The sequence below is a fragment of the Felis catus genome, chromosome B2 (genome assembly GCF_018350175.1).
Source record: "Felis catus isolate Fca126 chromosome B2, F.catus_Fca126_mat1.0, whole genome shotgun sequence".
NCBI lineage: Eukaryota > Metazoa > Chordata > Mammalia > Carnivora > Felidae > Felis > Felis catus.
The window spans coordinates 133,585,535-133,606,520 of record NC_058372.1 but is presented as its reverse complement, the minus strand read 5'-3'; the positions used below and the strand labels follow the sequence as shown (position 1 = coordinate 133,606,520).

The 20,986-nt window shown below is 45.3% G+C and overlaps 1 protein-coding gene and 1 long non-coding RNA gene across 20 annotated transcripts in view; one reads left to right on the top strand and one right to left on the bottom strand.

Annotated features, from left to right (window-relative positions):
* Positions 1–4,187: 4,187 nt before the first annotated feature.
* On the top strand, positions 4,188–15,082 carry LOC123385672. The gene is made up of 2 exons (XR_006598630.1): positions 4,188–4,919; positions 14,250–15,082. It is a non-coding gene; the product is annotated as an uncharacterized LOC123385672 (long non-coding RNA).
* SASH1 (SAM and SH3 domain containing 1) overlaps positions 9,361–20,986 on the bottom strand; it is a 337,965-nt gene continuing 326,339 nt past the window's right edge. For 18 of the 19 annotated variants that reach the window (XM_023254477.2, XM_023254482.2, XM_045058618.1 and 15 more), the window contains 3 exons: positions 15,799–16,907; positions 14,380–14,511; positions 9,361–12,739 (listed from right to left, as the gene is read on the bottom strand). In XM_023254477.2, the coding sequence (XP_023110245.1) occupies positions 12,476–12,739; positions 14,380–14,511; positions 15,799–16,907 (1,505 nt within the window). In that variant the 3' untranslated portion in view covers positions 9,361–12,475. Of the gene's footprint in view, positions 12,740–14,379; positions 14,512–15,751; positions 16,908–20,986 lie in introns of those variants that run through there. The other variant, XM_045058622.1, reaches the window with a different exon arrangement.

Below are 20,986 nucleotides of genomic sequence, written 5' to 3'. Positions count from 1 at the left end.
GCTGCCGCTAAAAATAGAACAGATGAGGGGGTCAGGAGTGGAAGGAAAGGTGAAGGTGGAGATGATGGGTCAGGATAGGACTCGGAGAGGTCATCTTGGAGCAGAGACCTATAGGAGGGGGTTAGTCATGTGGATTTGGGGGCAATGACTCTACCAGTCATTCCAGAGGGAGGAAAACACCCTGTGTAGGCCCGAAGCGCCAGCCTGACTGACAAGGGTTGGGGACCAGTAAGAAAGAAGGCCTGTGCTGGTGAATACGCCTGCCCGAAGGCTACAGTGATGGGGTGTGGGGAACCGACTAGGAAAAGGGGGGACACATACCTAGAACCCTGTTGGCCACTGCGGAGAATTTATCCTCGACTCTTCAGAAGAGAAGCCACTAGAGGGTTTTGAGCAGAGGGGTATGATCTGCCCCATGTTTTCACAAGATCCTGGTCTGTTCAGGCTACCAAAATAAAACACCATAAACCGAAGTGGCTTAACCAACAGAAATTTACTTTCTCACAGTTCTGGAGGCTGGAAAGTCTAGGATCAAAGTCCCGCAGGGTCCAGTTTCTGGTGGGAGCCCTCTCCCCGGCTTCTAGAGGACAGACAGCCTTCTCACTGTGTCCTCACAAGGTGGAAAGATGAAACCCTGGAGTGTCTCCCTCTTCTTATCAGGGCACCAGTCGAACCCCAGGGCTCCCCCTCAGGCTTTCATCGAAGCCTAATCACCTCCCAAAGGCCCACCCCCTAATACCATCGCACTGGGGGTTAGGGCTTCGACACAGGAATTTTGAGGAACACACACGTTCAGTCCAGAGGAGTCACTCAGATCGTGCTGTGAGCTAGATGGCGGGGGGGGGGGGGGGGGGGGGGGGGGGGGGGGGCGGGGAAAGGGGCTGTGGAACAACCCAGCCAGAGGGGCGGTGGCTGTGTCATGGCCAGTGAGGTAGCAGTGGAGGTGGTAAGAAGCAGTCAGTTTCTGGAAATGTCTGGAAATGGAGGTGAAAGGAGAGTCAGTGGGATTTCCTGACAGGTCGAATGTGGAGGCTAACAGAAAAATAAAAGGATGGCCACGGGTTTTGAACCAGGTATCTGAAAGTTGAGACCTGTTAAGGTTAAGATGTCTATTTGTGGAGAGAATTGAATGTGGAAAGCTCGGGGACTTCGGGGGGGGGGGAGTTGTTGCTGGAGATAATTACCATGCTCTAAAGGGCAAGGGCTTTAGAGTCAGACAGACTTGTGCTCAAATCTCAGTCCCGTTATCGACTGGCTGCGTCAGTCTGGGAAAGTGTCTTAACTTCTCTGAGCCTTGCTATTCAGGACGTATTTATTCATCACCCCCGTGTATCAGGTACTGTTCTGGATGCTGCCGGATGCTGCGAATACAGAAATGAATCAAACGAAGCCCCTGCTGGCAGGGTGCTTCCCACTGGCAAAATAGGGGTGAGACTAAATGGCCACTTGGAGTTGGCTGAATGTTAAAGCGTGTAAATTGCCTCCCACAGGCGATATGGTGCTTTGTCCAGTAAACAGCTGATTCTACCGCCCTCTTCTTGCTTTCTACCAATCAGAAGAGTGGCAGATGTTTGAATGGACCAGTGAGGGGCCAGAGGACGTTTGGAGTGGCAGCCTTCCAGTTCTCCAGGAATGATGGAACTGACTCCCTGGGAACAGAATGTAGAATGTTCTTGTAGAAATAGAATGAGATGCTGCCTCCACAGCAGAGCACAGCCTCTGATTTTTATTCTTTGGCTTTATTCCGGAGCCCAGCTGAACCCGGGATGATGTTACAAATGAGATGGTGCTGGAAGAGGAACCGTTAGTCTAACAAGCTCATAGCAAATGGCTGCGACGTGTCTTAACATGTAGTTGGCTTTTGTTGCAAAGCATTACATTTTTCCTTAAGTGATAGATGTTTGGGATTACTTCTTTTATTCCAAGCGGGCTTTTCTTGGTGAAAAGTGAACCACAGAAAGGAGATCACCAGGGGCGAGAAGAGGCCCTAGACGGAAGTTTGAGGTTCTGGAACATTCCAGAGGTAGGGGGAGGAGAGACGCTGAGAGGCAGCAGCTGTAGAGATGGAGGAGGGCAGGAGGGGTCGAGAGGAAGCTCTGGAAGAGGAGCACACAGGGATGGGCTCCAGGAGGTCAGAGGCGGGATGTGGACACTGGATTTCACGCCAGGACATTGATTCTGTCAGTGGCTATAGGTGCATCCAGGGAGCAGTAGGCTGGAGAGTATATGAAGAAAATATAGGAAGAATATAGAAAGAAGAGACCACAAGAGCAGGAAAAGCCTTCAGGAAATGTATCTGTGAAATATGTCTGTGGGCGGGAATTATCTAGACCAAAGTGCAGTTGAGAGAGAATTTTTAAAGTACTTGAGTAATGGGTATTATTGTTCTGGCTGGTGGATCTTTCCTCATAGGCAAAACCAACAAACATCTCTGGCTCACGAGCAAGGTTTGACATTTTTTTAAAGACCCCCAGATGGGGTTACCTGGGTGGCTCAGTCGGTTAAGCACCCGACTCTTGGTTTCGGCCCAGGTCAGGATCTCATGGTTCCTGAGCTCAAGTTCCACACTGGGCTCCATGCTGACGGTGGGGAGCCTGCTTGGGATTCTCTCCTCCCCACCCGCACCTCCCCTGCTCGCTCGCGCTCTCTCTCTCTCTCTCTCTCTCTCCCTCTCTCCAAAGAAAAACAACCACACGTAGCCTACCTCACAGGCCTTGAGTCTGAGATGCCACTGCCTTGGATTGCGTTAATACAGGACTCTGCTTCTAGATCAACATAGTCCCCAAACTGACCTGCCTGAGGACGCTTCCTGCCCACATGCCTTCCCCACCCCTTCTTCTATACATGCCTTTCTCTCGTTTCAGGCACACATGCAAAAGTACATCTTAACAGCGCATCTTAAAAGTACGTTCTTACAAAACAATGCATCAGTCCCACTGGCTTTGGGTCGCAGGATTCCAAACGGAAGCACCTTCCAGCAGTCTCTTTCAAGTACTTTTCGCCCAATGAATCATCATAAATCAAAGCAACAAGATGTATTTGGAGCACTTACTACCTGTACATTTGTGGCCAATGGTTAGATGTAAACATTTTCTATTGTACAGTATTAGGTATACACTGTCTAACTTTTGATAACTTTATTGACATACACTTCATATGCCCTTTAACATGTACAGTATAATTCAGTGGTTTTTAGCATATTCACAGATTTCATGCTGCCATCATCCCTTTATAATGTTAGCACATTTTCATTACCCCAAAAGAACCTTCTACTTATTAGCAGGCACTCGTACTCTCCCCAAATACCTCAGTAAATTCTGCTACTGGACCCTTGTCAGGTAGATGATTTACAAATATATTCTTCCATTCTATGGCTTATCTTTTCATTTTTTTATGGCTCCCTTTGATCCATAATAGTTTTTTAATTTTGGTGAAGTCTGTCTACTTTTTCGTTTGTTACTTGTGCGTTTCTCTTTTTTTCCTTTTTTTTTTTTTGTGCTTTTCTTTATCATCTCCAAAATCCTTCACTTAATACAAGGTCATGAAGGTTTACTTTCAAATTTCTCCTAAGATTTTTCTAGTTTTAGCTCCTACATTTGGGTCTGTGATCCACTTTGAGATCATCTTTGTATATGACGTGGGGTAGGTGGGGGAGGGGGAAGGAGGTCATTCTTTCACAAGTGGGTATCGGGTTGTTCAACACACTTATCTCCCACTTTAATGTCTCATTTAATTTTCACAATAGTCCAGTGAGGTAGGAATTATTGGTCGTGCTTGCAAGTGAGGAAACGAAGGCTCGGGGAGGTTGAGCGGCCAGAGACCCTGAGGAATTCCATCTCAAGAGTGAAATTTAGGGGTGCCTGGGTGGCTCAGTCAGTTGAGCATCTGACTTTGGCTCAGGTCATGATCTCACTGTCCGTGAGTTTGAGCCCTGCGTCGGGCTCTGTGCTGACAGCTCAGAGCCTGGAGCCTGTTTCGGGTTCTGGGTCTCCCTCTCTCTCTGCCCCTTCCCCACTCATGCTCTGTCTCTCTCTCTCTCTCTCTCTGTCAAAAATGAATAAACATTAAAAAAAAAACAAAAACAAAGAGTGGAATTTAATGACTCCAAAGGCAAGGTTCTTTCAACTATACCAAAATGAGCATCCACTATAATGCCAGGTGGTTGTAAAACAAACACAGAAAGAATATTCCTTTAACCCCTTTACTTCTTTTTCCAATTAGGTACACCGTTCCTGAGGAGCTGTGAAGCGTCAAGAACTCTAAGGCTAGGAAAGATAAACAAGACCTGTTCTTGTTTTTAAAAAGCTAATAATAATACAGTAGAAAAGAGGAAATTTCCTACAAATAGGATGGCCTCGGAACCGTGGAAGTTAATTAAGGGAAACCTCACTAGAACAGGGCCAGGATGTTTGGCAAAGAGAGCTCTCAGGCCCTACCACTCATCGTTAATTGCAAATTTGATGGGAAGCGAGGCACCTTGCACTTGCGAACCTCTTTACCACCCAGAGGAGGAAGAAAGGCTTTGCTCCTCCCCCGGCAACAAGCCAGCCAATGAGAGATGGTCGCAACACGGCCAATGGGAAGCCATTATACTTCTAACTCCCAGTTTACTCCAATGAACTCTGTGTTTACAACAACCTCCCCAATTCTCGCTTTCGCTGCAAAAGAGCGCCCATCGCCTTTTCCCCCCAGGGCTTGCCTGGGGTTTTGTCCCAGCTTGTTTGTCCTGGATTGCAGTTCTCGTCTATTCCCGAATAAGCCCATCTTTTGGTGGTAACATAACTGGCAGTTTTATTTTAAAGGTTGACAGAAGTCAGTCTTTTTGTTAAAAGCAACAGAAAATAGTTTCCGGAGACAGAGTCCCGGGCTCCAGAGGGTCATCAGGAGACTGGCGAACCGATAAACCGTCTGGAATCGAGGTAGGTGCAGCAGCTGCGAAGCTGGAAGCCAGGGGACGGTCCTGGGCCAAGGCAGCAAGGCCAGGACATCGCGGCCGTGTGGCACCGCACTGTAGACCAACTGCGCTCAGGTCTCTGCATTGGTAGATCTGGGTCCAGACAGAGGTGGGAGAATCTGGCTGGCTTGTGGAGCTTGAGTTGTGTCCGCCACCGTGTGGGCATGGGACTGAGGGGCGCGCCACATCACATACAAGGAGGCATCCTCCCAAATAAGGGGAGTCAATGCTGGAAATGCCTACTCGGAAGACAGTAGAGAAACCACTCTTCTCTCTGCTAGTCCAATTGCTTTTTTTTGCATTGAGGAGCCACGAAGCCACACTGTCTCCATCTTAACTTTTAGGCCTCTCAGTATTTCGCATGACCTGTTCTAATGAGTTTAAGATCTCCCTGTGGTCAGGTATTTTACCCACCAGTACCTTGGGTCTCCCGTGGCACCTTAAATACAGGCTTACAGCATGTGCTTTTAAATTGCTGACGATGCCTATTCGGGTCCCCCAGGGACCACAGTCAGTTCTTCATAACTTAAGTGTGGGCTCTCCTTGGCCAGTTCGTCATCAGTTTGATTTTCCTTCCGGCCCGGAACGATACCAACAACTCTACCCTCCTGACCCATTGGGGATGCGCAGGTGTTGGCCCCTTCGACGTCAGCCTCATTCGAATGAGGGGCCCAGAGTGGTTGGAGATGGACGGGCTCTGTCCGAGGAGGGCTGTGGGCCAAATCGTAGCTATAGCCTTGCCCGTACATATCTGTGAACACTGCTTCATTTGGAAGTTCAAAGTGGGAGGCTTTAGAGTTGGAATATTAGGAGTATTTGAGAAAAGATGTTTGGCCGGTGGCATAAGGAATCTAACAAAAGAAAGGCTGAACGAGCTGTGGAAAGGACCGGAGGGCCGCGGGTTCCTCCATCGCTGAGCTTCCTGGGCACCGCCATCAGATAGCTCAGTTCCAACCCTGTCATGTGTTGACACTCCACCCCAAAGCCCAGTCCTGTGGTCATGGAGGCTATGAGCTAGGAGCTCTGCTCACCACTCGGAGAGGCCTGGGGGACACCAGGACGAAAGGTTGCACCCGGATCCCTGGAAATGTGAGGATTGCCGTTGTCCCAAAGGAAATGCAGGAATTACCCCCAAAGGGGGGCTCTGGATGGGCCTGGAAAGCAGAGCACCAGCCTGCCGCAAACACGTTCAAGGGGGAAGCTGCAGAGAAGCGAGGGATCCCAGGACCGGATCCTGAGCACGGGTAGGATTAGGCAGATGGAGGGACGCCCCTCCAGGCGTGCTGTTGCGAGGAGGAAATCGGAGGTGACGACCTGGGGGAGTTTGCAAGTGTGCTGAAAGGAGGTCCGGAGAGGGGGGGCCCAGGACATGGCTTCCAGGTTTTTTATTAATCGGGGGAAAGGATCATCCAGTCAGGATGAGAGGCGAGTGGATCAGGAGGTGGGAGGGAGAGAATTTCTTGCTTATTTTCTTATGCTTTTCAAGACTTAGTGTGTTTGAGGGCCTAGTGCTCTTAGCACACAGGCACACAATTATAAGCCACATTGACTGCCTCCTCTGACTTGTTTCTCTCCTTGACTGAGTCGGGTTTTCCTCTGGTTCCCACAGACCTCCGTACACATTTCGCTCATGGCTGTGACCTTCCTTATCTGTCACCCAGGTGTTGAGAATGCATGGGATGGCGGTAAAGGCCCATCAGCTGAGTCTTAACTGCCATGGTTCCCCCGCACATCCCGGAGTCCTTCCACACTTGTCTCCAACGTGGTTAGATTAGGACCTTCAGGTGCTTTTGCTCAAGGGCACGAGGACAGGCAGCTAAATTCCCTTTCTCTGGGGGTGGGGGGGATGAGTAGTGTTGGAGGGACTGGGGGAGGAATGGCGATGCTTGCAAATAAAGCTGCCCGCAGTCCTGAGGGGAAGTCCAGGCACCTACACCTGAGTATTCACCCGGCCTCTCACACTCACACATGGACGTGCACTCCAAGGAAGGACTGTGTACAGTGAGCTCTGAGTGGGTCCTCCCAGCTAAGAGTGAGAAAGCCGTCGTTCCAAGGTTTCCAAAATGGCTTGTGCTGTTAAAGAATGACCACCATCCTTCTCTCCTTTCCCTAATCAAATGTATGCCGTTGTAACTTCTCTTTTTAAAAGTTTATCCCTTTATTTTGTGTGTGTGTGTGTGTGTGTGTGTGTGAGAGAGAGAGAGAGAGAGAGAGCGTGCGCGCATGTGCATGTGAGCACGAGTGAGTACAAACAGGGGAGGGACAGAGAAAGCGGTAGACAGAGAATCCTAAGCGGGCTCCATGCTGTCGGCACAGAGCTGGATGCGGGGCCTGAACCCACAAACTGTGGGATCGTGACCTGAACCGAAATCAAGAGTCGGAAGCTTAACGGAGGGACTGAGCCATGCAGGTGCCTGTTCTTTGTAACTTCTAAGTAAAAGCAACCCAAGTGTCCATATATGAAGTGCACTTAGAACAAACACCAAGAGTCGGGTCATGGTTTCTTAGGAATCACAAGGAAGTATTTTCTTTGAATTGAACTGTTGAATCTTAGGAGTCAGTCTGAGATAAGATTGGAGACTTATAGTTATTTAAAATAATTCAGCCCTGTGGGGCGCCTGGGTGGCGCAGTCGGTTAAGCGTCCGACTTCAGCCAGGTCACGATCTCGTGGTCCGTGAGTTCGAGCCCCGCGTCAGGCTCTGGGCTGATGGCTCAGAGCCTGGAGCCTGTTTCCGATTCTGTGTCTCCCTCTCTCTCTGCCCCTCCCCCGATCATGCTCTGTCTCTCTCTGTCCCAAAAATAAAATAAAAATGTTGGAAAAAAAAATTAAAAAAAAAATAAATAAAATAATTCAGCCCTTCAGATGAACCACCACACTAAGAATACATGAAATCTCCCCATTTGCAAAATGGATTAGGGGATAGAGCGTAAGACCCGGATTTAGAATTAAAACCTATCTTGGTAAAGCTTCCTTTAATGAAATCTACCAGTGGATTTAAAATATTCTATCAAGGGGCGCCTGGGTGGCTCAGTTGAGCATCCGACTTCAGCTCAGGTTATGATCTCATGGTGAGTTCAAACTCTGCATCGGGCTCGCTGTTGTCAGCACAGAGGCCACTTCAGATCCTCCTTCCCCCCCCCCTCCCCGCCCCTCTTTCACTCGTGTGCTCTCTCTCAAAAATGATAAACAAAAGAAGGTAATCTTTCCTATTCTCAATCCCATTCTGATGCATTTTCTTCAAAAAATTTGGCAATATTTCATCGTTCTGTTTAAAAAAAAATTCTATCAAAATCTAAAATACATGTAATTTTAACACAGTTCCATGTGCTAAGTGATATTGGTACAAGGATATTCCTAGCAGCTCTTTAAAAAAAAATGTTTATTTTTGAGGGGGAGGGAGAGGCAGAGCAAGAGGGAGACACAGAATTTGAAGCAGGGTCCAGGCTCTGAGCTGTCAGCACAGAGCCCGAGGCGGGGCTCGATCCCACAAACTGTGAGATCATGACCTGAGCTGAAGTCGGATACTTAACTGAGTGAGCCACCCACGCGCCCTCTAACAGCTTTTTTATAACAGCAAGATATTGTCCTTTCACAGAGTAGTGATTAAATTATTGGCCTAACAGTATTATGTGGTCTTTAAGAGAATGGTGGGGTATTGACATGGAAAGATCTCCAACATACATTGAATGTAAAATCATGGTAAGGAAGTGTGAAGAATGTAAGGTCATTCCTGTATGGAAAAAGACATAGGCAGTTGTATTTGTAAATGTGTGGGCATTTCTGAAAAGATATGCACACACCGGTTATACTTCTTACCTGCAAGGACGGAGATAGTGGCTGGGAGGAAAGGAGGAGGCGCTTTTTGTTTTTGTCTTTTTTTTAATCTCAAGTGCGGGTATCACCTATTCAAAATTTTATTACAAACAATGTCCTCCTAATAAAAAAAAAGTTTTTATATCAATTGTGATACACCCAATTTGAAACATGATTTTTGTCAGGTCAATTTCTGGAATATCCATCCGAACCTAGATTTTTTTTTTTTTTTCCTCCCTCAATGAAAGATTTGGATTCTGTTACCACTTAGCTGTGTGATATTGGATGAGTCAACCACCTACGTGGACTCACTCTTCATTTGAAAATGATGGGCTTAGACTGTAGATGCCTTCAAAATTCTTTCTGGTCTAAGATGCTGTGGTTCTGGGATTTGATTATGCAATATTTGGGAGAAGCAGTACGTTAGCATATGGCAAAGAGAATGAGTGTGTGTGAGTTTTGTGATGTGGCAGAATTGTATACAATTGTTTTTACAATAGAGTTCATTCTTACACCCCACTTTTGTAAATTACCTTTCATTTCTACTCCTTTCATCTTTGAAATACCCAAGGAACAACAAGAGAGGCATAGTCAACTGACGAAATTTATTTATTTTTCCTAGGTACATAAGATGACATAATTATAGACAAGTTTGATACATAGGAAAACCCTTCTGTCCACCTTTCTCTTTGCTAAATGAATCATCACAATAGTTTTTACAATTTTTAAAACAATACACAGCTTTCCTGGGCTGAAGCAATCGCAAGGACATATCGGTACTGGTATATTACAGCTACTTACAATGTTTAAGAACAGCAATGGAGAAAAATAAGTTATTTAAATATTGATTTCATATACAGAAAGTGCAATGTTGTTAGTTGTTATATAACTTGCTTGACAGTTTCTTGCATTTCTCTATCAATTTAAAATCAAGGTAACTTGGACTCAGACTACTATATTTTCTGAAAATAATACAGTACACACAATGCAGCATTGACTTGGTGAACTGATTTCTTTTGCTGCAGTTATGAAAGCAAATTTTGCTATGTCAGGAACTGGTTTGCAATAGACTAGTAATTTCCAATTTCCCCCACACCGGGGATCAGGACAGAGAAAAGGGCTGCTAAGAGAAGGCCATGAAAATGTATCTGCTTCCTGGTTATCTGGGAATGTAAATAGTGGTTGGGGCTGGCCGCATTTCCTTCTAGACAGCTTTACAGTAAAAATTACACACAACGGATGTGTAGCTACCTGAGCCAAACTGCCTTTCCAGGTTTCTTTTGTGCTTTCCAAAGACGACACTTTAAACCCTTCCTCAACATTCTGTACCAAGTGCAATTGATTAAAACCGGATATTGCTGGCGCCTAACACCTACCTACCTGTCTTCTGACACGCGGTCCCTAAACCACCTTAGTCAAATGTCACACACAAACATTCAGGCTTTTCTAGGATCAAATTAAAAGTTTAAAGCAAAAGACCAAACAAATACTAACAATAACAAAAAAAAAATTTTTTTTAAAAGCACGATAAAGTAAAAATCTCAGACCCCTCAGGTTAGGAAGATCTTCCCACTGAAAATCATTCATGGTCCCTGAATTTGATTTTTCTACGCAAAGGCAATGATTTCCAAAGAAGAATGACAAAAATAGGGTTTGGCATTTTCAAGAACTCCAGAACATTCCCTTTTCTGGTGCCACTTTTACTTATGTGAAAATCTGACACTGAAAATGAACTAACACTGGGAAATTCACAGATGACCCCTCCTCCTCTGTTATCTGTTGTGTGACTTGTGTGTGGTCGGCTTACACTATGAGCAGGATCTCAGAATGTCGTGCCGAGGCTCCGTGTCCCTGCACCTGTCTCCACCACAGCACAAGCGCTACAGTTCGACGGTATCGTCACATTCCACGTGGGCTGTGTGCACAACCCGAGATGGCAAAAATGGGCTGTTTTTCAGATCTCGGTAGCAAGTTGGCAGCTTTTAGCTTTTTATTCTGCATTTCCACAACTTTTTCACATGGCGTCTTATAGAAGGTGAATACTATTGAAGAAACGTATTTTTTTTAAATGTATACCAAAGCGTGAAAAAAATATATAACCTGAGAACATCCTTTTCCTCAGAAACACGGATCCAAGTACATAGAGCAAATGCTGAAGATGGCTTTGTAATGAGTGAAGTTACTCCCCCCCCCCTTGAGGGGAATCATTTTAACAAGGAGATGAAATGTTTAAAAGCTTTTGATCAAGGCTTTGTCTTCAAAGTGTTTGTTGTCAGTGATCACATTCAATGCTTAGAATAGTTCTCATGACTAAGAATGTAGAGGAAATTCATTTAGTAAGCGACGGAAACCTTAATTTAGTTGCCTAAATTTCTGTGTGCTAGAAAAGTCAGACACCAGACTAAAAGAGAACGGTAAATGCTCTAATCAGTAGGAAAACAACTGAAAATGGCAAATATTTAATACATGGCTAACGTGCTTTGTCTGGCTCCAGAATGAACTATTATCTGAATTAAAAGAATGATCTCAATAAAGGGAGGAAAACAGTACCTTAATTATAAAAGTGGAAAAAAAACAACTTTAAAAATCTCTTATAAACTACTTCCCTTTTAAAAGCATCTTTCTGAAATATTCAACCTTACGGTGGCTTTGCAAAGGTGACCTGTTAGCTGATGAGTGAATTCTGGAATGGTCGTGGTCGGGAGTCAAAGTCAATACTGCAGCACGGTGACCAACATCGTAAACAAAACAAAACTGATTTAAAATGAAGGTAGTTTCTATACACACGCGCTCACACACGGACACACATGCATGCACGCTCACATACACACCTGGTCTGTGAGTTTCAGATAGCTTTTTACTGGATTTGTGGTTAGTTTAAAAACTGAAAGCCAACATGAAGTTTGTGCCTGACAAACACCCCTACAAATTAAGCCATGTTAGAGTGAGGCAATTAGAAAAGCCCTTTTTTTCTTTTCTTTCTTTTTTTTTTTCTTTTTTTTTTTTTTTTTTTCTTTTTTGCTGAAAACATCTCTGGTATGTTAGATGGCAGTCTAGGCTGAAGATCTGGAACTATGGTTACAGGGTGGTGAACACCAGATAACTGCTTAAAAGCTTATATTAAGGCAAATAAAAGCTGATTGCTAGAAAGCAATTATTAAAATGTCTCTTGTTTACTTAAAGGAGAATAGGACTTTTTTTTTTTTTTTCCTAATGCAGCCAGATTTTCTTACTTTTGAATAAACAAGCATAGTCAATGGCGTACAGTAACTCCTGGGTCTGTTACTTTGGCCTGGCCAATACCCGCCTGCCCTCAGGCATCCCGCAGGGTGACAGACAGCAAGGCAAGGGCATTCTCAGAAATGACAGTGGCTGCCCCCTCCCTCTGCCAGCACACCAAGACAGACTGGAGGCACAGCATGGGCGGCGAGCTGGCATCCTGGTTCTTTTGTGTTCTGAAAATAAAAGTTAGTGCTTGTCTTTTCTTTGGGGGAGTCAAAGAGAACCACACCAGTTTCCTCGAGGGGGGCTCTTCTGGAGAAGAGAGGGTCATCAGTCCCGTGCCGAGGTTTCGTGCTCCGGTCGGCCTTACACTGGGCCTTTCTTCTGGATCTGGTCTGCAGGTCCCAAGGAGGAGGGATTGCATTAGCATCCTAAGCACAGTGAAAGGGTGGCTCTTGTCCGGGGAGCTCCATGATGGGCCTGGCTACATGGCCTCGGGGCCTGGTGGCAGTTTGAAGAGTCTGGCTGCAGACACAAGCTTGCTTATGTGTCTCTCCTCTGTGATGCCGGCCTCCTGAAGGCAAGTGTGGGACAGAGAAGGCACTTGGCCCAATGTGCTGAACCCGGCTTCAGTGAGGGCGCTGGTATACATGGGCAGACCGATGGAAACCAGCCAATCTGACACAGACGAGACACATCCGGGAGAGAGGGGCTTTCTACAGATTTCTGTGAGTCCACCGCTTGGGATCTGGATAAAGAAAGAAAGCAATTTTATAAAGACTTGACACAGGCTACTGGAGGGCTCTTATATACCTAAAAGGAACACTACTGAAATACTGCACTGCTAGATTATTACAAAGTGATCCTGCTGTGAGGTGTCGAAGACCCAAGAGTAGCATCAAGAATTCTTTCTCAGCTTCTTGAAGGTGAGATCTATCTTCAAAGAAGTGTTTGAGGTTCTACAAGGTATTTGGAATTAGATCTAGCCCTAATTAACCTAACGTCCAAGTCTCCGATTTGTAAGCATTTCTATACCCTGCTATTTTGTCTTCTGGTGATAAGCTTTTCAGTGAAATCTCTAGGTGAATAAAGAGGCAGGCCTGTGTGGTAGTGTGGCAAGTAAGATACTCAGTGGGTAGAGTTTTGTTTTGTTTTGTGTTTTTAAGAGCGCATGAGCAGGGGAGAGGGCCAGAGGGAGGGAGAGAATCTCAAGCAGGCTCCATGCTCAGTGCAGAGCCTGATGTGGGGCTCAATCCCACAACCCTGGGATCATGATCTGAGCCAAAATTATGGGTCAGATAGGGAACTGACTGAGCCACACAGGCGCCCAGGTAGAGATTTTATAAAACAGATGTTCCATGGTATTTTGAATCTACGTTAACCAGAAAATTAGATATATCATTAGTGTAGTTCTAAAAAACATAAAATGCAATAATACCAAGTGTTGGCTAGGGCAGGGAAATGGACATTTACAATTGACTTCTGGGAAGACCAAGTGCTACATCTTTTAGGAAGGTAGTTTTCTGACAAATGTGCAAATTCTTGAGATTTTGTGCAGGCTTCTACAAGCAAATCCTCTTGAAGGAATATATACTCAAATTGACCTTGAGAGTCTACAAAGACTTATTATATATTAAGGGTGTTGTTTGCTAAGTTATTTAATAAGTTGGGGAAAATTTAATTGTTGCAACCATTTGGGATTGGCTAAATGAGGGCACATTTACCTACTAGAACGTTTTGACATATTGATAATATAAAAGAACGTTTAGTAACAGATTCATGATCTGAGAACTGAACATCAGGTTCCAGAACTACATATTTACTATTGTATGTGCAGAGAAATAGCTAGACAGACTTTTAAAAACTTTTTCAGGGGTGCTAGGCAGCTCAGTCAGTTAAGCGTCTGATTTCAGCTAAGGTCATGATCTCACGGTTCATGGGATTAAGCCCCACATCGGACTCTGCACTGACAGTGCAGAGTCAGCTTGGGATTGTTCCTCTCCCTCTCTGTCCGCCCCTCCTCTATTTGCAAGGGTGAGCGCGCTCGCTCGCGCGCTCTCTCTCTCTCTCTCACTCTCACTCACTTGCTCTCTATCTCAAAATAGAAATAGATACAAATAGATAGTTAGAAATAGATATAAATTTAAAGACCTAAAAAAAAACTTTCATAGTTCTGGGATTATGGCCAATTTTCATTTTTTTTCTTTCCAAAACTGTATTTTGAAAACTTTACAGGCTGAATATTGCTTTCCCTCCAGGTGTCTCCTTTTGATAGCTGGAGGGAACTCTGGGCTACTCCGTGGCGGCCAGCACGCGCATCCCGAAGCGCCCTAACTCCGTGGACTTCCAAAGTTGAGCGAGGGGAGACCCCGGGTGCCGGCTGCTCACCGCCATGCGGTGCTGCTTCCGAAGCAGCTTCACGCGGATCTGGTCCATGTTGGTGGCAACTTCCCTCTCGGGCTGATCCAAGTCCTCTGCGTATCGCTGCACCAGGGCTTCGGGAATCCCACAGCGGCCGTGCTGTGAGGGAGAGCAGAAATGTGGCGTCACGGGTGGCAACGAATTTCTTCTTTGACAGCAGCAAACACAAGACAAGGTAGACTAAGACACCTACGGCTACTGGGATGTGTCACCAAAAGTGTTCACTTGAAGTGCATAGATTGAGAATCATGATGGGTGTTAGAACATGTTTACATCTTGATCTTTCGGGTACTGATGAGCTCTGAGGAAAAGGTTTTGAAACCTAAGAACATAATTGTCTTGTATCAGTTGGACCAGTGACCTCACCTCACTGTACTGGATCATTTTGCACCACATGCACCATTTCCTAAACAACAGGGGAAACGGGCAGACTTGTGCCCTACGGCAGGTAGTCTAGCGTTTGTGGCCCGTCTATTTTATACCGCCAATCCCTAGGCGTGTGCTGTAGACTCAAATTCTCACTCCTTTCCGTTCTAAGGGATTTTTATTCACTAAATATCGAGGAGGAGGAGGAAGATCATACTGTAAGGCATTTGTGGTGAAAAGAAGTTTATAACAAGGCCTCCCAGGGATGTACTATAACAAAATATGCATTTCTAGGAATAATGTACAGCTGTATCTGTCATCATTGGTCTCCAAAATCGTTTTGGTATTGGTAGATCTACTCTTTCTTTCTTTCTTTTCTTTCTTTTTTTTTTTTTCCAAATAAGCAACGTGCTTTCAATGAAAGGAGTTTAAATGAGTTTTCTCAGTGCTTTTGGTACAGCAGGATATTTCATATAATCATTCCTCCTCTGTTAACTATACAGATAACTATACAATGTAATTACATCTGAAAAGGGTTCTACAATTTTCAGTGTGCTCACATTTATTTGCTCCTAATAGTCCCTGTAGAAAAGGTAGTTATGCAGGTTATTATGAGTCTCATTTTACAGATAGGAAATGAAGTGGGTACGTGTTCACGTCTAAAAAGATACATGTTCAGTAAGACCCAGAGACTGCACTTCAGGTCTGTCCGCTAAAGCAGCCCTTTCTGGAACCAATTCTAGTATTCCTCGATAGTTCCTGCAAAAATCTAGCCGCCAAAAATCGAAACCAAGCAAAAGGAGGGAAGGGAAGAGAGAAGAAAGGTCCAAGGCCGTATTTGCGTCGGCTCCCATTTGGCGCATCGCCTGGCGCCTGGCAGCAGAGGGGCCCCACTCGGGCCCACGCACCCCCGCGGCGAGCACGGCCCCTGCCACCAGGCCGGCGTCAGGGGCAGCTGTGGTGCTCCTCTTACCTGGCTGCCTGACTTAAAACAGCAGAGGCCCGTGAGGCCTCGGGTACCTTATCAGAGTACGGCTCCTCAGTGAGATCGATGCCTTCAGCTCGCAACTTGTTCTCAGTGAGCGTTTCCAGGTCCACTCCCCGGGCGCAGGAGGTCTTTCTGGTCAGAGCCGGGCCCAGCTTCACGCCATGCTCCTGGAGGCTGGCGCTCTCCGGGAGCTCTGAGAGCCAGGGCGGCGGCCTCGAGCTGGGTGGGCTGCCGGGCTCCTGTGCCGAGGGAGGCCTAGGAGCCTGAGGTGAGTGACAGTCACTGGGGCTGCCTTTTTTAGCGGGCAGGCTTGGTGCGTCGGGACCGGGAGGGCCGGGGTGGAGTCCGTTGGCCAGGCGTTCTCGGCTTTTCTTGGCGGGAACAGGTGGAGGCTGGGAGGGATGTCTGGCCTGCGTTCTTGCCTCGGGGCCCCTCTGCTCGGCATCTAGGCCTTCTTTGGTGCCCGCGGGATGATGCGTTCCTTCAGACTCGAGTCCTTTCCTGTGACCCTCGAGAGGTGTCCTTGTTAAACCGTGTTTAACTCCAGGAGGCTGAGCATCATAGTTTTTGGGCAAACACGGAGGAGGTGATGTGCCACGGGAGGAGGCTGCTATGGAACCATCTAGTTTCTTAGCTGTCTTCTGAGGTTCAGAAAATCTCTTGCTTTGGGTCAGTAGCAGTGCATTGTCAACAGCAGGATCTCGTTTGGGGCTTTGAACCTTTGTGATGGAGGGGGTTGTCTTTTGTGGCACTTGTGGTACAATCTGAGGGGAGGGTTCTGTCACCTCGCCGGGCACATCCTTCTCAGCAGCAGGCTCTCCTTGAAGGTCGTCCAGGGAATGGGATCTGGGCCAAGTTTCCACGGGCTGGGGGCCCTCCAGGGTCTCACAGCTCCGACAGATGGAAACGGGCAGGCTTCTTCGGTTTTTGTTCACACCGGTCACACATGGCTGGTCACAGCACTTGGAGGTGTGAGGGGCGAGACCGCTGCCCAGCCTGCCTTCCTCCCCGGGCTTCAGGGCATCCCCGGACTTTGTTAAAGGCAGGGTTGGGTAGTTGCCCAGCTGATTCCTGTTGAAGGACTTAAAGCTGGACTCCACTGACGACTTGACAGAGAGAAGGCCGGTCTTCCGAGTCTTGCCTGTGAGACAAGGGAATATTTTACAATCGTTTTAAAAAAAACAAACCAGTCAAACTCGGGTAAAGTTGTGCTGACATAACTGAAATCCCCATGTCCTGTCTCCCTGTTGAATTATACTAAGGATATGAGATCACCACTTAGGACTTTGGGTGATATAGGGTTATTATGGCCCCATTTTTATTTTTAGAAAGAAGTTTTAGACTTATTAATGGACTCGTGGAGACCGAAACTAAATGTTAGGAGGGAAAAAAATAGGCTGTGTCAGACAGTAAAATCAATCTAGGCCTCATGTTTGTTCCTAGCTGCGGTCAGTGGAAAAGAAGGTTGATTGTCTGTACCCCACTTAGAAACCACAGGATGGGATTTCTGTTTCGGGAGGACAGCTTCCTAAGGCCAGGACTGCAAAGGGCAGCTAGACTGAATTCTATAAATGGTGCCCCCTAAGGTTCGCCGGTGACCAGGGAATTCTCAAAGTGCACTTTCCCCTAAGCACTCCCCTCTTACTGGTTCGCGTGCACGAACTATGTATCCGGTATCCTGTGTGTGAACAGTCAACCAAACTTGGCACAAATAAGCAAAGAAGCTTAAAAAAAAATAAGTAAAGAAGCTTGTGTGAGTATTTTGCTTCCAATGATCTGTAAAACACTGATACAGTTCTAATTTCAAATGGAAGCAACAGCCCTGATTAAAATCAGTTGCCAGGCTTATAATTTAACTATCAGTCAGACATCATCTAATTTGACAACTGTTAATTGATATCAACTGCTAGTGTTGCTTGATGAGCTTCACTGAGAATTTACTATCTGTGGTCAGGCCCTGTGCTAAATCGTTTTCATCAGTACTTTTAACACCACCCCTCCCGCCCTGCCCCGCCCCGCCCCAATTAGGTGTCCTTTGCTATATTTTGGTTAATACTGTGTTTGATGTGTGCTTTGACACTGGGCTGAGATGCCTGAGGGGAATACCCAGATGATCCTAGTATTTCAGGCTGACAGAAAAAGATAAAAATTTTAAACCCATGTCACATTTGGAAGGGACAAAGAAATGGCTGGCTGTAATCGTCAAAAGACGACTATGTTCTAACAAAAAGCTTTCTTCCCAGTCTATTGTTTCAATAGACGTTTCTAATAAAATATTTTAATTTAGAATTTTGACCTCTCCCGCTTAAGCAGTCTCAGCCTTTCAATAAGAAAGCAGCAAGGAGAGGGGCGCCTGGGTGGCTCAGTCGGTTAAGACTTCGGCTCAGGTCATGATCTTGCAGTCCGTGAATTCGAGCCCCACGTCGGGCTCTGTGCTGACAGCTCAGAGCCTGGAGCCTGTTTCAGATTCTGTGTCTCCCTCTCTCTGACCCTCCCCCGTTCATGCTCTGTCTCTCTCTGTCTCAAAAATAAATAAACATTAAAAAAATTTTTTTAAATAAAAAATAAAGCAGCAAGGAGAAATCAGGGGGCGGATGGATTCAGGTGGGTACAAGAAACACATTCTCTGATAAAACCTCCATGTGCATGCTGTACAAGTGAGGGAAAAGGGACAAGAAGAAAAGGCCAGCACACTGTGACGATTACTACTGGTTTGGCCATTATCAGCAGTGAAAACCAGATTCCTTCCAGGATTTCAGTTTTCTAACTGCAAACTGATAACAGCAAATGGATGATGTCAGGCAGAACTCCAGCACTAAGACTGATGGAAAAGAACAGGAGCCGTCTCAGTAAGACTTATAATGGTCCCATCCTTTTAAATCAGATACAAATCAACAGGGGAAGTATTTTGCAGTTGGCAAAACAGAGGCATGGTCAAATGGCACCTTATGCATAATGTGAGGGCTTTGACCCCATCCACCTGTGTGTTAGCAACATGCTAAGCACTAGAAGTCGTTATTTCGTTGTTACACGGAGATTGTTAGCTCAGTGTTACTCCTGAATATGCTGAATATCACAGATAAAATTGAAAAGGGAAATACTTCTTCAGAAAGCATATCCTGCTAAACATGAAGTGTAAAAATCAGTTAAAACTGAAAAATTCTTAAAACTATTTTAGTACACGGGGTGCCTGGGTGGCTCAGTCAGTTATCGTCCAACTCTTGATTTCTGCTGAGGTCATGATCCCAGGGTCATGGGATCGAGTCCCGTATCGGGCTCTGTGCTGATCATGGAGCCTGCTTGGGATTCTCTCTCTCCCTCTCCCCCTCCCCTGCTCACTTGCACACACACACTCTCTTAAAAGACAAAACCCAAAACCAAAAAAAAAAAAAAAAAAAGTTTTAGTATAAATTTTAGAGATAAGGCTTTCCTTCCCTCTAACTGTTAATATAAACTATATGTGTAAATTACACTTGCACACATTCTACTTCTTTTGGAAAGATCCCTGAATTCACCTGGAGTGAAGTTTGCCAGTGTCTACACCGGCAGGTAACGTCCGATTCTTTTAAGCATTAAGTCTGCCGATGTTATCTGTGAAATCCTTACCATCCAAAGCAGTTCGGAGAATTAATTTCCTGAAAATGTCTGGATGTGGAAAGGTTATTAACAGGAGAGAAAAACCTTCAGGAACCACAGGAGGACGTAGGTGTTTGTTGGAACTCCGGAGTCACTGTGCTCCAGCACTCCAGCTGAGCAGCGCAGGCACAGTGAACACACAGTGTTCTAGTAGTTTCAGGTATACAATGATTTACCGATTGCATACATTTCTCAGGGCTCATCAAGTGTGTTCTTAATCCCCTTTATCTATTTTACCCCCCACCCACCTCCCCGCTGTCCTCTGGATCTGTCCCTTTGTTTTCTTTCTTAAATTCCACAAATGAGTGAAATCATATGGTATTTGTCTTTTCTCTGATTTATTTCACTGGCATCATACACTCTCGATCCATTCGTGATGTGCAAATGGCAAGATTTTTTTCTTTTTTATGGCTGAGTAGTATTGCGTTGTGCATACATACCGCATCTTCTTTATCCATCTATCAGTGGACATGGGTCGCTTCCTTATCTTGGCTATTGTAAATAATGCTGCAATAAACGGGAGTACGTGTATCTTTTCAAATGAGCGTTTTCACTTTCTTGGGTAAATACCCAGTGGTGAAATTACTGGATCCTATGCTAATTCTATTTTTAATTTTTTGAGAAACCTCCATACTGTTTCCCACAGTGACTGTACCTGTCTCTATTCCCACCAACAGTATGCAGCTTCCTTTTTCTCCCCATCCTTGCCAGCACTTGTTATTTCTTGTCTTTTTGATCGTAGCCATTCTGACAGGTGTAAATTGGGATCTCGTGATTTTGACTTGTATTTTCCTGATTAGTGATGTTGAGCATCTTTTCATGTGTCTGTTGGCCAACCGGATGTCTTCTTAGAAAATGTCTATTTAAGGGCTCTCTGCCCATTATTTTTTTGGTGTTGAGTGAAGTTTGGTGTTTCTATATTTTGGATTTTAACCCCTAATTGGATATATCATCTGCAAATATCTTCTCCTATTCTGCCTTTTGTTTTGTTGATGGTTTCCCTTATTGTGTAAAAGAATTTTATTTTGGTATAGTCTTAATAGTTTAATTTTGCTTTTGTTTGCCTTGCCTCAGGAGACCTATCTAGAAAAATATTTCTACGGCCACTGGCAGAGAACTTACTGTCTGTGCTTTCTTTGAGGAATTTTATAGTTTCAGGTCTCATGTTATTTTTGTATATGTATAAGAACGTGGTCTAGTTTCATTCTTTTGCACACAGCTGTCCAGTTTTCCCAACACCATTTGTTGAAGAGACAGTCTTTTCCCCATTATATATTCTTGCTTCCTTTGTAGATTAATTGGCCGTAAAAGTGTGGGTTTACTTCTGGCTTTCTATTCTGTTCCATTAATCAATGGGTCTATTTTGTGCCATAATGTTTTGATTACTACAGCTTTGTAGTGTATCTGAAATCTATGATAGTGATACCTCCAGCTTTGTTGTTCTTTTCCTATATTGCTTTGCCTGTTCAGGGTATTTTGTAGTCCCATACAAATCTTAGGATTATTCCATTTTCTGTGAGAAATGTGGTTGGTATTTTGATAGGGATTGCATTAACTCTCTAGACCACGTGGGTAGTATGCGCA